Below are 23,984 nucleotides of genomic sequence, written 5' to 3'. Positions count from 1 at the left end.
TCTGGCCTTGTTACAGGCTGGATGGCTGGGTAACTGTCTTGCTGGGTTACTGGCTTGCTGGGTAACTGTCTGGCTGGGTTACTGGCTTGCTGGGTAACTGTCTTGCTGGGTTACTGGCTGCCTGGGTAACTGTCTGGCTGGGTGATATCTGGCTGGGTAATTGTCTGGCTGGATTACTGGCTTGCTGGGGAATTGTCTGGCTGGGTTACTGGCTTGCTAGGTAACTGTCTTGCTGGGTTACTGGCTGCCTGGGTAACTGTCTGGCTGGGTGATATCTGGCTGGGTAATTGTCTGGCTGGGTTACTGGCTTGCTGGGTAATTGTCTGGCTGGGTTACTGGCTTGCTGGGTAATTGTCTGGCTGGGTTACTGGCTTGCTGGGTAACTATCTGGCTGGGTTACTGGCTTGCTGGGTAACTGGCTTGCTGGGTAATTGTCTGGCTGAGTTACTGGCTTGCTGGGTAACTGGCTTGCTGGGTAACTGGCTTGCTGGGTAACTGGCTTGCTGGGTAACTGGCTTGCTGGGTTACTGGCTTGCTGGGTTACTGGCTTGCTGGGTAACTGGCTTGCTGGGTAACTGGCTTGCTGGGTTACTGGCTTGCTGGGTAACTGGCTTGCTGGGTAACTGGCTTGCTGGGTAACTATCTGGCTGGGTTTACTGGCTTGCTTGGTAACTGGCTTGCTGGGTAACTGGCTTGCTGGGTTACTGGCTGGAGGCTGTATATCCAAGCTTCTGAGAAACAGCTTTCTCTGATTTTGTTCTTGGCAAGACACATACATGCCACCGACACACACACACGCGGCAGGACGTTGACATCTGGAAACACTTACAGTGATTCTCCCAGGCCCCCTATCGGATTTCCTTCGACACAGAACACCAGACAGCAGGAGAGAGAGAGAGAAAGAGAAGGAACTGGAAAATGTAAATACATTCTGAATGATAGATCTGCTAGAGAACTGTAGTGGGAATGTGTTCTGAATAAGACACTTTGAATTTGGAGTTTAAATGTAAAGAAAAACAACTAGATGGTTAAATGGTTGTTAGCTGGATAAGTTGTTTTCATGTTAGACTAAAACAGAGCCTTATGGACGGTTGGATTGACCATCATGTTGTCTGTGTGTTCTCCTGGTTTTCAGTTTGATCCAGTTCATGTCATTGTTTTTAACCTCACAATTCTCAGTCTTCCTCAGCAAAACTATTCTAGCAGACAAAGTTTCTAAAACGCCTTCAACTAAAGATGAAAACCTTATCCCAATTATAGTACTCCACCCAACAAGCTAGCTACAGTATATCACAGGCAGCCCTATAAAGAGCTATGTATATCACAGCTCCTATTAAAGGATGATGGTGATTGTAGATGCTCATGTTACGGAATACCCTCTTTGATGTCAGGCAATGTCTTGGATTGATTGTGTCAATGTATACGGAGCTCTTGTTCTGTACAAGAAAAATGTCAATGTTTTCTCCTTCACTGTGCCCAATGGGCCTTTGGTGGTCCATGGCTCCTTGGAGATCTGTTTAGCTGCAGGTACTAGCCTGATTCTAAGTGGCAATAGAATAAGAATATATTTACACTGTGTATATTTATACTGAACAAAAATATAAACGCAACACGTTCCATGTTTTATGAACTGACATAAAAGATCCCAGAAATGTTCCATATGCACAAAATGTGTTTACATCCCTGTTAGTGAGCATTATCTGACAGGTGTGGCATATCAAGAAGCTGATGAAACAGCGAGATCATTACACAGCTGTTTTGTCACACAACACAATGAGTTTTGGGGGAACGTGCAACTGGCATGCTGACTGCAGGAATCTCCATGAATGTTAATTTCTCTACCATAAGCCTCCTCCAACATCATTTTAGAGAATTTGGCAGTATGTTCAAACTGCCTCACAACCAAAGACCACGTGTAACTACTCCAGCCCAGGACCTCCACATCTGTCTTCTTCACCTGCGGGATTGTCTGAGACCAGCCACCCAGACTGCTGAGGAAACTGTGGGTTTGCACAACTGAAGAATTTCACACACAAACTGTCAGAAACCGTCTCAGGGAAGCTCATCTGGGTGCTCGTTGTCCTCACCAGGGTCTTGACCTGAATGTAGTTTGCGTCGTAACCGACTTCATTGGGCAAATTCTCACCTTCGATGGCCACTGTCACGCTGGAGAAGTGTATGAATCCTGGTTTCAACTGTACCGGGCAGATGGCAAACAGCATGTATGGCGTCGTGCGAGTGGTTTGCTGATATCAACGTTGTGAACAGAGTGCCTCAGGGTTATGGTATGGGCAGGCATAAGCTATGGACAACAAACACAATTGCATTTTATTGATGGCAATTTGAATGCGATATTGTGACAAGATCCTGAGGCCCATTGTTGTGCCATTCATCCACCACCATCACCTCATGTTTCAGCATGATAATGCACAACCCCATGCCACAAGGATCTGTACACAATTCCTGGAAGCTGAAAATGTCCCAGTTCTTCCATGGTCTCCATACTCACCAGACATGTCACCCATTGAGTATGTTCTGGATGCTCTGGATCGACGTGTACGACAGCCTGTTCCAGTTCCCACCACCTTCCAGCACTTCACACAGCCATTGAAGTGGAGTGGGACAACATTCCACAGGCCACAATCAACAGCCTGATCAATATGAGAAGGAGATGTGTCGTGCTGCAGGAGGCAAATGGTGGTCACACCAGATACCGACTGGTTTTCTAATCTTTACCCCTACCTTTTTTAAAGGTATCTGTGACCAACAGATGCATATCTGTATTCTCAGTCATCTGAAATCCATAGATTACAGCCTAATGAATTTATTTCAATTGGCTGATTTACTTATATGAACTGTAACTCAGTAACATATTAGAAATTGTTGCATGTTGCATTTATATTTTTGTTCTGTATATATATTATATCTCTTTGACTGTTCCCTCTCAGGTCGGAAGTGTCTAAATTACAGCTCTCATGGTGCACAAGGGCAAATAAGCAGGTGGGCGGAGCCTGCGGACCAGTCCAGAGGTGTTGCCTAGACAACCAACAGGACCGCCGGTCCCCCACCGGCCGCTCTGAGACAACTCCAGATAACAGTAAGACACCACGAGGGGTTTGTTTGGTTTTCTGACCTCTATGTGTGTTAATGTGTGTGTTCTGTCCTCCAGGTCAGGAGCAGTTGTTCCGGTCAGTAGAAGGCCAGGCAGCATCAGACGACGACGAGGAAAAGTGGACAGGTGTGAACAGGTTTAGTGTGTGTGCATGTTTGGGATGGCTTTTCACATGAACATGTGTCAAATGTAAACGTGTGTATTAATTAATGTTAATTAATGTTGGTGTGTGTTGGGGACAGGTGAACAACAGAGACAGGTGGACGAAATGAAGAGGATCCTCACCAGACTGTCCTGCTGCGGAGACAGGTACACAGTACACACACACATACACAGGATAATGCACACACACACACACACACACACACACACACACACACACACACACACACACACACACACACACACACACACACACACACACACACACACACACACACACACACACACACACACACACACACACACACACACACACACACACACACACACACACACACACACACACAGACGCACAGACGCATAGACACATGCACTCACACATAGGTATGCACACACACACGCATTAGCCTCTCACACACACATGTTTATGTGAAAAATGGGGACCATAACCCTAACCTGTATGTAATTGACCTGCATCTGTCTCTCCTGTCCCTTAGGTGTGATGACAAGGCTATGAAGAAACTGCTGTCCCACTTCAGTGGTTCCAGGAGGAGTGAGGAGAGCACAAGAGGAGGAGAGGAGGAGGAGAGGAGTGAGGAGAGGAGGAGTGCGGTGGTAGAGCTCTTAGAGAAGGTGACGAGGCTGAATAAAAAGTTGGAGCAGAAGGAGACCCAGGCACAACAGTTACAGATGGACATGGGCCAGGTACACACACGTGCAAGTACACACACTCAAAGCAGAACATGTGTGGTGAGCTAGAACTGGTACAACTGGAGCCACTGACGTGAACAACCAAAATACGGCATACATGATGTTTTGACTCTCAGTTCGTTGTCATCATTCTGAGGACTGTTGGTTCTGGTGTAAAATGTATTAAAGACTAGAGGAGGAGGCAACGACTGGGAACTGAACAGACTGCTGGAGGTTGATATGAAAGACTGGGAACTGAACAGCCTGCTGGAGGTTGATATGAAAGACTGGGAACTGAACAGCCTGCTGGAGGTTGATATGAAAGACTGGGAACTGAACAGCCTGCTGGAGGTTGATATGAAAGACTGGGAACTGAACAGCCTGCTGGAGGTTGATATGAATGACTGGGAACTGAACAACCTGCTGGAGGTTGATATGAAAGACTGGGAACTGAACAGCCTGCTGGAGGTTGATATGAAAGACTGGGAACTGAACAGCCTGCTGGAGGTTGATATGAAAGAATGGGAACTGAACAGCCTGCTGGAGGTTAATATGAAAGACTGGGAACTGAACAGCCTGTTGGAGGTTGATATGAAAGAGTGGGAACTGAACAGCCTGCTGGAGGTTGATATGAAAAACTGGGAACTGAACAGCCTGCTAGAGGTTAATATGAAAGACTGGGAACTGAACAGCCTGCTGGAGGTTGATATGAAAGACTGGGAACTGAACAGCCTGCTGGAGGTTGATATGAAAGACTGGGAACTGAACAGCCTGCTGGAGATTGATATGAAAGACTTGGGCTTCAAAGAGGAGAAGACTGCAGAGAGTGGCACAGCCCTCCTTCCAAATAGCACCAAGCTCCAGCCTCAGCCCAGCTCTCAGCCACCCAGCCTCAACCCAGTTCTCAGCCACCCAGCCTCAACCCAGTTCTCAGCCACCCAGTCTCAACCCAATTCTCAGCCACCCAGCCTCAACCCAGTTCTCAGCCTCCCAGCTCTCAGCCACCCAGCCTCAACCCAGTTCTCAGTCACCCAGCCTCAACCCAGTTCTCAGCCACCCAGCCTCAACCCAGTTCTCAGCCTCCCAGCTCTCAGCCACCCAGCCTCAACCCAGCTCTCGGCCACCCAGCCTCAACCCAGTTCTCCGCCTCCCAGCTCTCAGCCACCCAGCCTTAGCCCAGCTCTCAGCCACCCAGCCTCAACCCAGTTCTCAGCCACCCAGCCTCAGCCCAGCTCCCAGTCACCCAGCCTCAGCCCAACTCCCAGCTCTCAGCCACCCAGCCTCAGAACAGCTCCCAGGCACCCAGCCCCAGCCCAGCTCCCAGACACCCAGCCCCAGCCCAGCTCCCAGACACCCAGCCCCCAAACCCAGCCCCCAAACCCAGCCCCCAGCCTCAGCCCAGCTCCCAGACACCCAGCCCCAGCCCAGCTCCCAGACACCCAGTCCCCAGTCCCCAGCCCCCAGCCCCCAGCCTCAGCCCAGCTCCCAGACACCCAGTCCCCAGCCCCCAGCCCCAGCCCCAGCCCCCAGCCTCAGCCCAGCTTCCAGACACCCAGCCCCCAGCCCAGTTCCCAGCCTCAGCCCAGCTCCCAGCTACCCAGCCTCAGCCTCAGCCTCAGCCTCCCAGCCTGAGCCTTAAACCCCATCCCTAACCCCAGCCAGTGGTGAACTGAGCCACCCTGACTGAAGCACAGCTGGTTCCCTGTGTGTGTTGACCACAATCACCCTTCACCCTTCAAACCCTTCTGCTAGAGCAGAATGATTCCTGCTGGTTAGAGCCTGTTGGAGTTTTCACCCAACATGGAGAAAATGAGGCGTTTCATTACATTTGATCTCTGAGGTCTGTAGTACCTACAGGCAACAACCCTAAACATCTGTTCATGTTAACCATCTGCTGTGATCTCTGAGGTCTATAGTACCTACAGGCAACAACCCTAAACATCTGTTCATGTTAACCATCTGCTGTGATCTCTGAGGTCTGTAGTACCTACAGGCAACAACCCTAAACATCTGTTCATGTTAACCATCTGCTGTGATCTCTGAGGTCTATAGTACCTACAGGCAACAACCCTAAACATCTGTTCATGTTAACCATCTGCTGTAATATGGTTAACATGAACAGATATTTAGGGTTGTTGCCTGTAGGTACTATAGACCTCAGAGATCACAGCAGATGGTTAGGGTTGTTGCCTGTAGATACTATAGACCTCGGAGTTCACAGCAGATGGTTAACATGAACAGATGTTTAGGGTTGTTGCCTGTAGGTACTATAGACCTCAGAGATCACAGCAGATGGTTAACATGAACAGATGTTTAGGGTTGTTGCCTGTAGGTACTATAGACCTCAGAGATCACAGCAGATGGTTAACATGAACAGATATTTAGGGTTGTTGCCTGTAGGTACTATAGACCTCAGAGATCACAGCAGATGTTTAGGGTTGTTGCCTGTAGGTACTATAGACCTCAGAGATCACAGCAGATGTTTAGGGTTGTTGCCTGTAGGTACTATAGACCTCAGAGTTCACAGCAGATGGTTAACATGAACAGATGTTTAGGGTTGTTGCCTGTAGGTACTATAGACCTCAGAGATCACAGCAGATGTTTAGGGTTGTTGCCTGTAGGTACTATAGACCTCAGAGTTCACAGCAGATGGTTAACATGAACAGATGTTTAGGGTTGTTGCCTGTAGGTACTACAGACCTCAGAGATCACAGCAGATGGTTAACATGAACAGATGTTTAGGGTTGTTGCCTGTAGGTACTATAGACCTCAGAGATCACAGCAGATGTTTAGGGTTGTTGCCTGTAGATACTATAGACCTCAGAGATCACAGCAGATGGTTAACATGAACAGATGTTTAGGGTTGTTGCCTGTAGGTACTATAGACCTCAGAGTTCACAGCAGATGGTTAACATGAACAGATGTTTAGGGTTGTTGCCTGTAGGTACTATAGACCTCAGAGTTCACAGCAGATGGTTAACATGAACAGATGTTTAGGGTTGTTGCCTGTAGGTACTATAGACCTCAGAGATCACAGCAGATGTTTAGGGTTGTTGCCTGTAGGTACTATAGACCTCAGAGATCACAGCAGATGTTTAGGGTTGTTGCCTGTAGATACTATAGACCTCAGAGATCACAGCAGATGGTTAACATGAACAGATGTTTAGGGTTGTTGCCTGTAGGTACTACAGACCTCAGAGATCAGAACGCCTCATTTTCTCCATGTTGGGTGAAAACTCCAACAGGCTCTAACCAGCAGGAATCATTCTGCTCTAGCAGAAGGGTTTGAAGGGTGAAGGGTGAAGGGTGTTTGTGGTCAACACACACAGGGAACCAGCTGTGCTTCAGTCAGGGTGGCTCAGTTCACTACTGGCTGGGGTTAGGGATGGGGTTTAAGGCTCAGGCTGGGAGGCTGAGGCTGAGGCTGGCTGAGGCTGAGGCTGAGACTGAGGCTGAGGCTGGGGCTGGGTAGCTGGGAGCTGGGCTGAGGCTGGGGGCTGGGTGTCTGGCAGCTGGGCTGAGGCTGGGGGCTGGGGGCTGGGGCTGGGGGCTGGGTGTCTGTGAGTGGTGACCACTTTTTAAGAACAAGTTCAGTGCTAAAATTGACATGTTTAATCTGCTATAGTTGACACAGTTAATCTCCTATAGTTGACATAGTTAATCTGCTATAGTTAATCTGCTATAGTTGACATAGGTAATCTGCTATTGTAACGATCGTCGTTGGAATGAGGTGAGGACCAAAGCGCAGCGTGGTATGTGTTCATGATGATATTCATTTAAACTCAGAACACTAAACAAAATAATAAAGATAAAGAAACGAAACCGAAACAGTTCTGTAAAGTGACAAAACACACTAGACCGAAAATAAACACCCACAAAACACAAGTGGGAAAAGGCTACCTAAGTATGATTCTCAATCAGAGACAACTAACGACACCTACCTCTGATTGAGAACCATACCAGGCCAAACGCAAACAAAACATAGAAAAGGAACATAGACAACCCACCCAACTCACGCCCTGACCATACTAAAACAAAGACATAACAAAGGAACTAAGGTCAGAACGTGACAGCTATAGTTGACATAGTTCATGAGATATTGCTGATATAGATCTGCTATAGTTGACATAGTTAATGCTATAGTTGACATAGTTAATGTGCTATAGTTGACATAGTTAATGTGCTAGAGTTGACATAGTTCATGAGATATTGCTGATATAGATCTGCTATAGTTGACATAGTTAATGTGCTAGAGTTGACATAGTTCATGAGATATTGCTGATATAGATCTGCTAGAGTTGACATAGTTAATGTGCTATAGTTGACATAGTTAATGTGCTATAGTTGACATAGTTCATGAGATATTGCTGATATAGATCTGCTATAGTTGACATAGTTAATGTGCTATAGTTGACATAGTTAATGTGCTATAGTTGACATAGTTAATGTGCTAGAGTTGACATAGTTCATGAGATATTGCTGATATAGATCTGCTAGAGTTGACATAGTTAATGTGCTATAGTTGACATAGTTAATGTGCTATAGTTGACATAGTTCATGAGATATTGCTGATATAGATCTGCTATAGTTGACATAGTTAATGTGCTATGGTCCTTCTGTAGCTCAGTTGGTAGAGCATGGCGCTTGTAACGCCAGGGTAGTGGGTTCGATCCCCGGGACCACCCATACGTAGAATGTATGCACACATGACTGTAAGTCGCTTTGGATAAAAGCGTCTGCTAAATGGCATATATTATTATTATATATTATATTACTATAGTTGACATAGTTAATGTGCTATAGTTGACATAGTTCATGAGATATTGCTGATATAGATCTGCTATAGTTGACATAGTTAATGTGCTATAGTTGACATAGTTAATGTGCTATAGTTGACATAGTTAATGTGCTAGAGTTGACATAGTTCATGAGATATTGCTGATATAGATCTGCTAGAGTTGACATAGTTAACGTGCTATAGATGAGATAGTTAATCTGCTACAATTGACATAGTTAACGATGTCCACTACAGCACGTTAATATAGCATGTTAACTATAGTCAATTAACTACATCAACTATAGAAAATTAACTATGTCAACTATAGCATATGAACAATGTCAACTATAGCAGATTAACTATGTCCACTACAGCTCATGAATTATGTCAACTTTGTCAACTATAGCACGTAAACTATGTCAACTATAGCACGTAAACTATGTCAACTATAGCACATTAACTATGTCAACTATAGCAGATTAACTATGGCCACTACAGCTCATGAATTACGTAAACTATGTCAACTATAGCACGTTAACTATGTCAACTATAGCACGTAAACTATGTCAACTATAGCACGTAAATGATGTCAACTATAGCACGTAAATTATGTCAACTATAGCACGTAAATTATGTCAACTATAGCACGTTAACTATGTCAACTATAGCACGTAAACTATGTCAACTATAGCACGTAAACTATGTCAACTATAGCACGTTAACTATGTCAACTATAGCACGTAAACTATGTCAACTATGGGCCTCCCGAGTGACGCTTGACGTTCAGGCCAAAGAGTTCAATCTTGGTTTCATCAGACCAGAGAATCTTGATTCACATGGTCTGAGAGTCATTTAGATGCCTTTTGGCACACTCCAAGAGGGCTGTCATGTGCCTTTTACTGAGGCGTGGCTTCCATCTGGCCACTCTACAATAAAGGCCTGATTGGTGGTTGTCCTTCTGGAAGGTTCTCCCATCTCCACAGAGGAACTCTGGAGCTCTGTCAGAGTGACCATCATGTTCTTGGTCACCTCCCTGACCAAGGCCTTTCTACACCGATTGTTCAGTTTGACCCAGCGGGCCAGCTCTAGAACAAGTCTTTGTAAGGATAGATGCTGGTAGAGATGAGAAGCAGGTACAGGGAGTGAACATTTAATTATCAACGGACATGGAACAGGACAGCGTCTGGACCAGAACACATAACGACATTAATGCAGGGATCAAGCGGGGGAGCAGACCGTTATAGACGGGGCAATCAATTCAAATCACATTTTATTAGTCACATGCGCCGAATACAACAGATGTAGAGCTCACAGTGAAATGCTTACTTATGAGTCCCTAACCAGGAGTGCAGTTTTAAAAAATACGGATAAGAATACGAGATAAAATCATCAAGTAATTAAAGAGTAGCAGTAAAAATTAACAATACATACAGGGGGTGCCGGTACAGAGTCAATGTGCAGGGGCACCGGTTACATGTACATGTGGGAAGAGTTAATTAAAGTGACTATGCATAGATGACAACAGAGAGTGGCAGTGGTGTGGAGAGGGGGAGGGGGCAATGAAAATATTCTGGGTAGCCATTTGACTAGATGTTCAGGAGTCTTATGGCTTGGGGGTAGAAGCTGTTTAGAAGCCACTTGGACCTAGACTTGGTGCTCCGGTACGGTTTGCTGTGTGGTAGCAGAGAGAACAGTCTATGACTAGGGTGGCTGGAGTCTTTGACAATTTTTAGGGCCTTCCTCTGGCACCGCCTGGTATAGAGGTCCTGGATGGCAGAAAGCTTGGCCCTGGTGATGCACTTGGCCATTCGCACTACCCTCTGTAGTGCCTTGCGGTTGGAGGCCGAGCTGCTGCCATAGCAGGTAGTGATGCAACCAATCAGGATGCTCTCGATGGTGCAGCTGTAGAACCTTTAAAGGGTCTGAGGACCCATGCCAAATCTTTTCAGTCTCCTGAAGGGGAATAGGTTTTGTCGTGCCGCTTCACGACTGTCATGGTGAGCTTGGACCATGTTAGTTTGTTGGTGATGTGGACACCAAGGAACTGGAAGCTCTCAACCTGCTCCCACTGCAGCCCCGTCGTTGATAATGGGGGCGTGCTCCGTCCTCTTTTTCCTGTAGTCCACAATCATCCCCTTTGTCTTGATCACGTTGAGGAGGGGGTTGTTGTCCTGGCATCACACAGCCATGTCTCTAACCTCCTCCCTATAGGCGGTCTCGTTATTGTGGGTGATCAGGCCAACCACTGTTGTGTCATCTGCAAATTTAATGATGGTATTGGAGTCGTGCCTGGCCATTCAGTCATGAGTGAACAGGGAGTATAGGAGGGGGCTGAGCACGCACCCCTGAGGGGCCCCTGTGTTGAGGATCAGTGTGGTGGATGTGTTGCCTACCCTTACCACCTGGGGGCAGGACGTCAGGAAGTGCAGGATCCAGTTGCAGAGGGAGGTGTTTTGTCCCAGGGTGCTTTTGTAGGTACTATATTGTACTTTTACTATACTGTATGTTGTTGACATGTACTGTACTGTACTATACTGTATGTTGTTGACATGTACTATATTATAGGTACTATATTGTACTTTTACTATGCTGTATGTTGTTGACATGTACTGTACTATACTATACTGTAGGTAGTTGCCATGTACTGTACTATACTATACTGTAGGTAGTTGTCATGTACTGTACTGTACTGTACTATACTGTAGATTGTTGCCATGTACTGCACTATACTATACTGTAGGTTGTTGACATGTACTGTACTATACTGTAGGTTGTTGACATGTACTGTACTGTACTGTAGGTTGTTGACATGTACTGTACTGTACTGTAGGTTGATGACATGTACTGTACTGTACTATACTGTAGGTTGTTGACATGTACTGTACTGTACTGTAGGTTGTTGACATGTACTGTACTGTACTGTAGGTTGATGACATGTACTGTACTGTACTATACTGTAGGTTGTTGACATGTACTGTACTGTACTGTAGGTTGTTGACATGTACTGTACTGTACTATAATGTAGGTTGTTGACATGTACTGTACTATACTGTAGGTTGTTGACATGTACTGTACTGTACTGTACTGTACTGTACTGTACTGTACTGTACTGTACTGTACTGTACTGTACTGTACTGTACTGTACTGTACTGTACTGTACTGTAGGTTGTTGACATGTACTGTACTATACTGTAGGTTGTTGACATGTACTGTACTGTACTATACTGTAGGTTGTTGACATGTACTGTACTATACTGTAGGTTGTTGACATGTACTGTACTGTACTATACTGTAGGTTGTTGATGTAACGTCGTTCTTCATTTGTAGAAAGAAAGTCGGACCGAAATGCAGCGTGGTGGTTACTCATGACTTTAATGAAAAAAGTGACACATGAAATAACTATACAAATACAAAAACAACAAACGGAACGTGAAATCTAATTACAGCCTATCTGGTGAAACTACACAGAGACAGGAACAATCACCCACGAAACACAAAGCGAAACCCAGGCTACCTAAATACGGTTCCCAATCAGAGACAACGAGAATCACCTGACTCTGATTGAGAACCGCCTCAGGCAGCCAAGCCCATACAACACCCCTACTCAGCCGCAATCCCAATAACACCCTGGCCTGAACAAATAATTAAAGAAAACACAAAATACTAAGACCAAGGCATAACAGAACCCCCCCCCCCTAAGGTGCGGACTCCCGGACACACCTCAAAACCATAGGGAGGGTCCGGGTGGTCGTCTGTCCATGGTGGCGGTTCCGGGTCGGGACGTGGACCCCACTCCATGAATTTCCTAGTTCCTCCCCTACGCGTCCTGGGATAATCCACCCTCGCCGCCGACCATGGCCTAATAGTCCTCACCCAGAACCCTACTGAACTGAGGAGCAGCTCGTGACTGGGGGGCAGCTCGGGACTGAGGCAACTCGGGACTGAGGGGCAGCTCGGGACTGAGGGGCAGCTCGGGACTGAGGGGCAACTCGGGACTGAGGGGCAGCTCGGGACTGAGGGGCAGCTCGGGACTGAGGGGCAGCTCGAGACTGAGGGGCAGCCCGGAACTGAGGGGAAGCCCAGTACTGAGAGGAAGCCCAGTACTGAGATGAAGCTCAGGTAGGTAGTAGGCTCCGGTAGATCCTGGCTGGCTGGCGGATCTGGAAGATTCAGGTTGACAAGCAGATCTGGAAGATTCTGGTTGACTGGCAGATCTGGTAGAATCTGGTTGACTGGCAGATCTAGAAGATCATGGCTGACTGGCAGATCTAGCTGCTCTATGCAGACTGGCAGATGTGGAAGAGACTGGTTGACTGGCAGATCTGGAAGAATCTGGTTGACTGGCAGATCTAGAAGATCATGGCTGACTGGTGGATCTAGCTGCTCTATGCAGACTGACAGCTCCTTGCAGACTGACAGCTCTGGCTGCTCCATGCAGGCTGACAGCACCCTGCAGACTGGCAGCTCCTTGCAGACTGACAGCTCCTTGCAGACTGACAGCTGCTTGCAGACTGGCAGCTCTTTGCAGACTAACAGCTCTGGCTGCGTCATGCAGACTGACAGCTCTGACTGCTCCATGCAGGCTGACAGCACCCTGCAGACTGGCAGCTTCTTGCAGACTGACAGCTCCTTGCAGACTGACAGAACTTTGCAGACTGACAGCTCTGGCTGCTTCATGCAGACTGACAGCTCTGGCTGCTTCATGCAGACTGACAGCTCAGGCTGCTCCATGCAGACTGACAGCTCAGGCTGCTCCGAACAGGCAGGAGGCTCCGGCAGTGCTGTAGAGGAGGAAGGCTCTGATAGCGCTGAACAGGCGGGAGACTCTGACAGCGCAGGAGGGAGGGAAGGCTCTGATAGCGCTGAACAGACAGGAGACTCCGGTAGCGCAGGAGAGGAGAAAGGCTCTGACAGCGCTGGAGAGGCGGGAGACTCCGACAGCACAGGAGAGGCGAGGCGCACTGTAGACCTGATGCGTGGTGCTGGCACTGGTGATACTGGAGCGAGGACACGCACAGGAAGCCTGGTGCGGGGAGCTGCTACCGGAGGACTGGTGTGTGGAGGTGGCTCTGGATAGACCGGACCGTGCAGGCGCACTGGAGCTCTTGAGCACCAAGCCTGCCCAAGCTTACCTGGCTCGATGCCCACTCTAGCCCGGCCAATAGGAAGGGCTGGTATGTGCCGCACCGGGCTATGCTCCCGCACTGAAAACACTGTGCGCTCCATAGCATAACACGGTGCCTGCCCGGTCTCTCTAGCCCACCGGTAAGCACAGGGAGTTTGCGCAGGTCTCCTACCTGGCATAGCCATACTCCCTTTAAGCCCACCCCCCCCCCAATAATTTTTCGGGCTTCCATCCGCGTCGCCGTGCTGCCTGTAGGTTGTTGACATGTACTGTACTGTACTATACTGTAGGTTGTTGACATGTACTGTACTGTAGGTTGTTGACATGTACTGTACTGTACTGTACTGTAGGTTGTTGACATGTACTGTACTGTACTATACTGTAGGTTGTTGACATGTACTGTACTGTACTATACTGTAGGTTGTTGACTTGTACTGTACTGTACTATACTGTAGGTTGTTGACATGTACTGTACTGTACTATACTGTAGGTTGTTGACATGTACTGTACTGTACTATACTGTAGGTTGTTGACATGTACTGTACTGTAGGTTGTTGACATGTACTGTACTGTACTGTACTGTAGGTTGTTGACATGTACTGTACTGTACTATACTGTAGGTTGTTGACTTGTACTGTACTATACTGTAGGTTGTTGACATGTACTGTACTGTACTATACTGTAGGTTGTTGACATGTACTGTACTGTACTATACTGTAGGTTGTTGACCTGTACTGTTTTGCATTATACTGTAGGTACTCTAGGTTGCATGTGAGGTGGGACCATAGACTTTATTTGACATGATTGGGTCAGACCTGGCCATGTAGTATAGGAGCTGTTCTACTAGGTGCTTAGTAAGCTATTAGTACACTATGTAATGTAAAATGTATGTATTTTCCAGATGAAAGACAGTCTGGTCCAGGTGTTACAACAGAAAGCTGAGGAGGCAGAGCTGCTACAGACAGAACTGCAGCTGCTACAGACAGAACTACAGATGCTGGAGACAGAAAGAGTACGTACATTGTTTTGTGTTATCTATAGGTTGGATATATGTTATATACACTGAGTGTACAAAACATTAGGAACACCTGCACTTTCCATGACATAGAGTGACCAGGTGAAAGCTATGATCCCTTATTGATGTCAATCAGTGTAGATGAAGGGGGGGGAGATGGGTTGAAGGATTGTTAAGCCTGGAGACAATAGAGACATGGATTGTGTGTGTCTGCCATTGAAAACGTACCGGTACTGAGTCAATGTGGAGGGGTACGAGGTAGTCATGAGGATATATACAAAACGTACCGGTACTGAGTCAATGTGGAGGGGTACGAGGTAGTCATGAGTCTATATACAAAACGTACCGGTACTGAGTCAATGTGGAGGGGTACGAGGTAGTCATGAGTCTATATACAAAACGTACCGGTACTGAGTCAATGTGGAGGGGTACGAGGTAGTCATGAGTCTATATACAAAACGTACCGGTACTGAGTCAATGTGGAGGGGTACGAGGTAGTCATGAGTCTATATACAAAACGTACCGGTACTGAGTCAATGTGGAGAGGTATGAGGTAGTCATGAGTCTATATACAAAACGTACCGGTACTGAGTCAATGTGGAGGGGTATGAGGTAGTCATGAGTCTATATACAAAACGTACCGGTACTGAGTCAATGTGGAGGGGTACGAGGTAGTCATGAGGATATATACAAAACGTACCGGTACTGAGTCATTACATTTACATTTAAGTCATTTAGCAGACGCTCTTATCCAGAGCGACTTACAAATTGGTGCATTCACCTTATGACATCCAGTGGAACAGTCACTTTACAATAGTGCATCTAAATCTTAAAGGGGGGGGGTGAGAGGGATTACTTATCCTATCCTAGGTATTCCTTAAAGAGGTGGGGGAGTCAATGTGGAGGGGTACGAGGTAGTCATGAGTCTATATACAAAACGTACCGGTACTGAGTCAATGTGGAGGGGTACGAGGTAGTCATGAGGATATATACAAAACGTACCGGTACTGAGTCAATGTGGAGGGGTACGAGGTAATAATGAGGCTATATCCAAGGAGTACCAGTCCTGAATTAATGTGCAGGGGTACGAGGTAATAATGAGGCTATATCCAAGGAGTACCAGTCCTGAATTAATGTGCAGGGGTACGAGGTAGTAATGAGGCTATATACAACGAGTACCAGTACTGAATTAATATGCAGGGGTATGAGGTAGTAATGAGGCTATATACAACGAGTACCAGTCCTGAATTAATGCGCAGGGGTACGAGGTAGTAATGAGGCTATATACAACGAGTACCAGTACTGAATTAATGTGCAGGGGTACGAGGTAGTAATGGGGTAATACAGCATGTACTGTACATGTAGATTGCGGAAACAGTGACTAGTCAATCAGGATAGATAATAGACAGAGTAACAGCAGTGTTGGTAGTAGGGTAGGTAATATAATGTAGGTAGAGGTAAAGACTAGACAACAGGATAGATAATAAACAGAGTAACAGCAGTGTTGGTAGTAGGGTAGGTAATATGTACATGTAGGTAGAGGTAAAGACTAGACAACAGGATAGATAATAGACAGAGTAACAGCAGTGTTGGTAGTAGGGTAGGTAATATAATGTAGGTAGGGGTAAAGACTAGACAACAGGATAGATAATAGACAGAGTAACAGCAGTGTTGGTAGTAGGGTAGGTAATATGTACATGTAGGTAGAGGTAAAGACTAGACAACAGGATAGATAATAGACAGAGTAACAGCAGTGTTGGTAGTAGGGTAGGTAATATGTACATGTAGGTAGAGGTAAAGACTAGACAACAGGATAGATAATAGACAGAGTAACAGCAGTGTTGGTAGTAGGGTAGGTAATATGTACATGTAGGTAGAGGTAAAGACTAGACAACAGGATAGATAATAAACAGAGTAACAGCAGTGTTGGTAGTAGGGTAGGTAATATGTACATGTAGGTAGAGGTAAAGACTAGACAACAGGATAGATAATAGACAGAGTAACAGCAGTGTTGGTAGTAGGGTAGGTAATATAATGTAGGTAGGGGTAAAGACTAGACAACAGGATAGATAATAGACAGAGTAACAGCAGTGTTGGTAGTAGGGTAGGTAATATGTACATGTAGGTAGAGGTAAAGACTAGACAACAGGATAGATAATAAACAGAGTCTCTCCCTATTGTCAATATGCCTTTTCCATTGTTGTTTTGGTTAGTGAATGTTGTCTTATTTCACTGTAGAGCCTCCAGCCCTGCTCAATATGCCTTAGCTAGCCCTTTTGTTTCACCTCCCACACATGCGGTGACCTCACCTGGTTTAAATGATGTCTCTAGAGACAAAACCTCTCTCATCGTCACTCAATGCCTTGGTTTACCTGCACTGTATTCACATCCTACCATACCCTTGTCTCTACATTATTCCTTGAATCTGTTCTTCTGCGCCCAGAAACCTGCTCCTTTTACTCTCTGTTCCGAACAAACTAGACGATCAGTTCTTATATCCTTTAGCCGTACCCTTATCCTACTCCTCCTCTGTTCCTCTGGTGATGTAGAGGTCAATCCAGACCCTGTAGCGCCTAGCTCCACTCCCATTCCCCAGCCTCCTCCCTAAGTTTGTTTTATTCACTGCTTTAGCACACTCCACCAACCCTGATGTCCTAGCTGTGTCTGAATCCTGGTTTAGGAAGGCCAACAAAAATCCTGAAATTTCCATCCCTAACTATAACATTTTCCGACAAGATAGAACTGCCAATGGGGGCGGAGTTGCAATCTACTGCAGAGATAGCCTGCAGAGTTCTGTCATACTATCGAAGTCTGTACCCAAACAAAATCTACATTTCCAGAAACAAGTCTCTCACAGTTGCCACTTGTTATAGACCACCTTCTTCCCCCAGCTGTGCCCTGGACACAATATTGCCCCCCATCTATCTTCAGAGCTCGTACTGTTAGGTGACCTAAACTGGGACATGTTTAACACCTCGGCCGTCCTACACTCTAAGCTAGATGCCCTCAATCTCACACAAATTATCAATGAACCTACCAGGTACTACCCCAAATCTGTAACCACGGGCACCCTCATAGACATCATCTTGACCAACCTGCCCTCTAAATACACCTCTGCTGTCTTCAAACAGGATCTCAGCGATCACTGCCTCATTGTCTGCGTCTGTAATGGGTCTGCGGTCAAACGACCACCCCTCATCAATGACAAACGCCCCCTAAAACCCTTCAGCGAACAGGCCTTTCTAATTGACATGGCCGGGGTATCCTGGAATGACATTGACCTCATCCCGTCAGTAGAGGATGCCTGGTTATTCTTTAAAAGTAAATAAATAAATAAGCATGCTCCATTCAAAAAATTTAGAACCATGAATAGATTTAGCCCTTGGTTCACTCCAGACCTGTCTACCCTTGACCAGCACAAAAACATCCTGTGGCGTTCTGCATTAGCATCGAATAGCCCCTGTGATATGCAACTTTTCAGGGAAGGTAGGAACCAATATAGACAGGCAGTTAGGAAAGCTAAGGCTAGCTTTTCAAACAGAAATTTGCATCCTGTAGTACAAACTCAAAAAAGTTCTGGGACACTGTAAAATCCATGGAGAATAAGAGCACCTCCTCCCAGCTGCCCACTGCACTGAGGCTAGGAAACACTGTCACTACCAATAAATCCACAATAATTGAGAATTTCAAAAAGCATTTTTCTACGGCTGGCCATGCTTTCCATCTGGCTACCCCTACCCCGGTCAAGAGCATTGCGCTCCCCACAGCAACTCGCCCAAGCCTTCCCCACTTCTCCTTCACCCAAATCCAGATAGCTGATGTTCTGAAAGGGCTGCAAAATCTGGACCCCTACAAATCAGCCGGGCTAGGCAATCTGGACCCTTCCTTTCTAAAATGATCTGCCGAAATTGTTGCAACCCATATTACTAGCCTGTTCAACCTCTCTTTCGTATCGTCTGAGATTCCCATAGATTGGAAAGCTGCCGCGGTCATCCCCCTCTTCAAAGGGGGAGACACTCTAGACCCAAACTGCTACAGACCTATATCTATTCTACCCTGCCTTTCTAAGGTCTTTGAAAGCCAAGTTAAGAAACAGATTACCAACCACTTCGAATCTCACCGTACCTTCTCCACTATGCAATCTGATTTCAGAGCTGGTCATGGGTGCACCTCAGCCACACTTAAGGTCCTTAACAATATCATAACCGCCATCGATAAGAGACATTACTGTGCAGCCGTATTCATCAACCTCTGTCAATCACAACATTCTTATTGGCAGACTCAACAGCCTTGGATTCTCAAATGATTGCCTCGCTTGGTTCACCAACTACTTCTCCGATAGAGTTCAGTATGTCAAATCAGAGGGCCTGTTGTCCGGACCTTTGGCAGTCTCTATGGAGGTGCCACAGGGTTCAATTTTCGGGCCGACTCTCTTCTCTGTATACATCAATGATGTCGCTCTCGCTGATGGTGATTCTTTGATCCACCTCTATGCAGACGACACCATTCTGTATACCTCTGGCCCTTCTTTGGACACTGTGTTAACTAACCGCCAGATGAGCTTCAATGCCATACAACTCTCATTCCGTAAAACTAAATGTATGCTCTTCAACCGCACCTGCCCGTCCAGCATCTACTCAGACTCAGTTCTGACTTAAACTGTTATTTACCTTGGCAAGTCAGTTGAGAACAAATTCTTATTTTCAATGATGGCCTAGGAACAGTAGGTTAACTGCCTCGTTCAGGGGCAGAACAATAGATTTGTACCTTGTCAGCTCGGGGATTTAATCTTAAAACCTTTCAGTTACTTGTCCAATGCTCTAACCACTAGGCTATGCTGCTGCCCCAGAATATGTGGACAACTACAAATACCTAGATGTCTGGTTAACTGTAAACTCTCCTTCCAGACTCACATTAAACATCTCCAATCAAAAATTAAATCTAAAATCGGCTTCCTATTTTGCAACAAAGCATCCTTCACTCATGCTGCCAAACATACCCTCGTAAAACTAACCATCCTACCCATCCTCGACTTCGGCGATGTCATTTACAAAATAGCCTCCAACACTCTACTCAACAAATTGGATGCAGTCTATCACAGTGCCATCCGTTTTGTCACCAAAGCCCCATATACTTACTGACTTAAATGTAAATGTATGTACACTATTGTAAAGTGACTGTTCCACTGGATGTCATAAGGTGAATGCACCAATTTGTAAGTCGCTCTGGATAAGAGCGTCTGCTAAATGACTTAAATATACTACCCACCACTGCGACCTGTATGCTTTCGTTGGCTGGCCCTCGCTTCATACTCGTCGCCAAACACACTGGCTCCAGGTCATCTACAAGACTCTGCTAGGTAAAGCCCAGCCTTATCTCAGCTCACTGGTCACAATAGTAGCACACACTCCAGCAGGTATATCTCACTGTTCACCCCCAAAGCCAATTCTTCCTTTGGCCACCTCTCCGTCCAGTTCTCTGCTGCCAATGACTGGAACGAACTGCAAAAATCCCTGAAGCTGGAGACTCTTTCCTCCCTCACTAGCTTTAAGCACCAGCTGTCAGAGCAGCTCACCGATCACTGCACCTGTACATAGCTCATCTGTAAATAGCCAATCCAATCTACCTCATCCCCATACTGTATTTATTTACCTTGCTCCTTTGCATCCCAGTATCTCTACTTGCATATTCATCTTCTGCACATCTACTATTCCAGTGTTTAATTGCTATATTGTAATTGCTATATTACTTCGCCACCATGGCCTATTTATTGCCTCACCTCTCTTATCCTACCTCATTTGCACATACTGTATATAGAGTTTTGTACTGTATTATTGATTGTATGTTTGTTTATTCCATGTGTAACTCTGTGTTGTATGTGTCAAACTGCTTTGCTTTATCTCGGCCAGGTCGCAGTTGTAAATGAGAACTTGTTCTCAACTAGTCTACCTGGTTAAATAAAGGTGTTCTCAACTAGCCTACCTGGTTAAATAAAGGTGTTCTCAACTAGCCTACCTGGTTAAATAAAGGTGTTCTCAACTAGCCTACCTGGTTAAATAAAGGTGTTCTCAACTAGCCTACCTGGTTAAATAAAGGTGTTCTCAACTAGCCTACCTGGTTAAATAAAGGTGTTCTCAACTAGCCTACCTGGTTAAATAAAGGTGTTCTCAACTAGCCTACCTGGTCAAATAAAGGTGTTCTCAACTAGCCTACCTGGTTAAATAAAGGTGTTCTCAACTAGCCTACCTGGTTAAATAAAGGTGTTCTCAACTAGCCTACCTGGTTAAATAAAGGTGTTCTCAACTAGCCTACCTGGTTAAATAAAGGTGTTCTCAACTAGCCTACCTGGTTAAATAAAGGTGTTCTCAACTAGCCTACCTGGTTAAATAAAGGTGGTATAAATCAAATCAAATATAGTAACCAAACAAAGTGTTAAATCAAAATACATTTTCTATTCTTCAAAGCGCCTTGATGACAGCTTTGCACACTCTTGGTATTCTCTCAACCAGCTTCAACAGTCTGGAAGGAGTTCCCTCATATGCTGAACACTTGTTGGCTGCTTTTCCGTCACTGTGCGGTCCAACTCATCCCAAACCATCTCAATTGGGTTGAGGTCAGATGATTGTGGAGTCCAGGTGATCTGATGCAGCACTTCATTGCTCTCCTTCTTGGTCAAAAAGCCATTAGACAGCCTGGAGGTGTGTTGGGTCATTGTCCTGTTGAAAATCATATGATAGTCCCTCTAAGTGCAAACCAGATGGTATGGCATATCGCTGCATAATGCTGTGATAGCCATGCTGGTTAAGTGTGCCTTGAATTCTAAATAAATCACCCACAGTGTCACCAGCAAAGCTCCCTCACACCATCACACCTCCCCCTCCATGCTTCACGGTTGGAACGACACATGCAGAGATCATCCTTTCACTTACTCTGCGTCTCACAAAGACACAATAAAGAAAAACTCTGGAATGACTAGGTGTGTCCAAACTTTTGACTGGTACTTATTTTCCACCATTGCAAATAAATTCATTAAAAATCCTACAATGTGATTTTCTGGATTTTTTTTCTAATTTTGTCTGTCATAGTTGAAGTGTACCTATGATGAAAATTACAGGCCTCTCTCATCTTTTTAAGTGAGAGAACTTGCACAATTGGTTGCTGACTAAATACTCTTTTGCCTCACTGTATATAAGCTGAGGAGACAGGTCTAGTATACATGCTTTATATTGTTGTTATAACATATTGATATGTTTCTGTCCATCATACATATCATATATTTTATTGTTGTGTTGGTCCTATAGGTGTGTCTGTCCCTAGTGGAGGAGAAGTTGCTGGATGTTCTACAGCTCCTCCACCAGCTCAGAGACCTCAACGTGTCCCGACGCTCCCTGGGGAAGATCTTACTGAGCACCTTGGAGTCCTGCAGCGACCCACAACATGGTGAGTAGTAGTTACTATACCACAGCCCTCAACGCAGAGTAGTACTGCCCATTGAAATCAGGTAGTGACCATGATGTAGTAACATGAGTTATACTAGTTACTATACCACAGATGGAACCTAGATGGAACCTACTGGCCAGCCAGGCCAGTAGACCATAACTTTTTGGGCACCCGGGCTAGTTGGGCACATTTTCTACTGGGACTCAATTCAATCTGTAAAGCTGAAATTCTGCATTGTAGCCTGATTGACATTTAAGAAATTGTTCCAGCATTAGAGTAGACTGCATTCACGGGAAATGATGCATATCGGCTCAATCAGAAATTCCCTTTAAATTGTAACATTTCAGCGATACGGATTAAATAGAACCCCAAATTAACTCAGATCCGGAAGACGTGCTGCACCATGAACTGGGCCGTCTCTTTGGCAGAGGGTAGTTTTGGAGAGGAATGAAGTGGGCGGCTTTGGAAAACCGATCCACCACAGTCAGGATGGTGGTGATGCCATCAGGTGGGAGAAGACCCGTGACAAAGTCCAGGGGGATATGAGACCAGGGACGGTGAGCGACCGGCAGAGGTTGGAGGAGACCAGTCGGATTTTGCTGAGGAGTCTTGTTTTGTTCACAAACCATGCAAGCGGCGATGAATACGAGATGTCAGGGACCATGGTAGGCCACCAAAATCGTTGTCGCACAAAAGCCAGGGTGTGACTGGAGCCCGGGTGGCAGGCAAGCCTGGAGGAGTGGGACCGCGTCAGGTTATCAAGGCCCCCTCAGGGTTCGGCTGGGAACGCTGCACCTCACGAACGTGCTTCCCTATTCCCCAAGCCTGGAGGAGTGGCACCGCGTCAGGTTATCAAGGCCCCCTCAGGGTTCGGCTGGGAACGCTGCGGCTCACAATCGTGCTTCCCTATTCCCCAAGCCTGGAGGAGTGGGACCGCGTCAGGTTATCAAGGCCCCATCAGGGTTCAGCTGGGAACGCTGCGCCTCACGAACGTGCTTCCCTATTCCCCAAGTCTGGAGGAGTGGGACCACGTCAGGTTATCAAGGCCCCCTCAGGGTTTGGCTGGGAACACTGTGCCTCACAAACGTGCTTCCCTATGCCCCAAGCCTGGAGGAGTGGGACCATGTCAGGTTATCAAGGCCCCCTCAGGGTTTGGCTGGGAACATTGTGCCTCACAAACGTGCTTCCCTATTCCTCAAGCCTGGAGGAGTGGGACCACGTCAGGTTATCAAGGCCCCCTCAGGGTTCGGCTGGGAACGCCGTGCCTGACGAACGTGCTTCCCTATTCCCCAGCTGAGTGCCGTTGCCAGGCACAAAGTGGGACGGATGGTTCAGAGGTAGCAGCCGTGGGGCTATAGCGGCATGACATTCTTGGATCCCGGCCAGTATGAGAGGGAGAAGTTGAACCAGGTGAACAGTAGGGCCCACCTAGCTTGCTTGGAATTGGGGTGCTTGGCAATGCAGAGATATTCCAGGTTCTTGTGTTTGGTCCACGCCATGAAAGGATGTTCCACCCCCGTGGAGTTAAGGTGGTGGGAGAAGAAGGTGCAGGGATGTAACTTGAGGTCCAGGGCCGACCGCTGGGACAGGACAGCCCCCACTCCGACATTCGAAGCATCGGTTCCACCACTAACCGGTGGGACGGGTCAGGATGAACTAAGAT

The 23,984-nt window shown here is 46.4% G+C and overlaps 1 protein-coding gene across 1 annotated transcript in view; it reads left to right on the top strand.

The window, feature by feature from the left end:
- Positions 1–23,590, top strand: part of efcc1 (EF-hand and coiled-coil domain containing 1) — a 35,673-nt gene extending 12,083 nt beyond the window's left edge. The window contains exons 3-10 of the mRNA XM_046343710.1: positions 2,949–3,097; positions 3,170–3,238; positions 3,355–3,421; positions 3,772–3,979; positions 14,768–14,878; positions 22,183–22,321; positions 22,757–22,895; positions 23,146–23,590. Of these exons, the coding sequence (XP_046199666.1) occupies positions 2,949–3,097; positions 3,170–3,238; positions 3,355–3,421; positions 3,772–3,979; positions 14,768–14,878; positions 22,183–22,321; positions 22,757–22,895; positions 23,146–23,590 (1,327 nt within the window). The remainder of the gene's footprint in view (positions 1–2,948; positions 3,098–3,169; positions 3,239–3,354; positions 3,422–3,771; positions 3,980–14,767; positions 14,879–22,182; positions 22,322–22,756; positions 22,896–23,145) is intronic.
- The last annotated feature ends 394 nt before the right edge of the window (positions 23,591–23,984 follow it).

This window comes from Oncorhynchus gorbuscha, linkage group LG03 (genome assembly GCF_021184085.1).
Source record: "Oncorhynchus gorbuscha isolate QuinsamMale2020 ecotype Even-year linkage group LG03, OgorEven_v1.0, whole genome shotgun sequence".
In the NCBI taxonomy this organism is placed as follows: domain Eukaryota; kingdom Metazoa; phylum Chordata; class Actinopteri; order Salmoniformes; family Salmonidae; genus Oncorhynchus; species Oncorhynchus gorbuscha.
The sequence above is the reverse complement of the archived record's forward strand: the minus strand, read 5'-3'. Positions and strand labels throughout refer to the sequence as shown.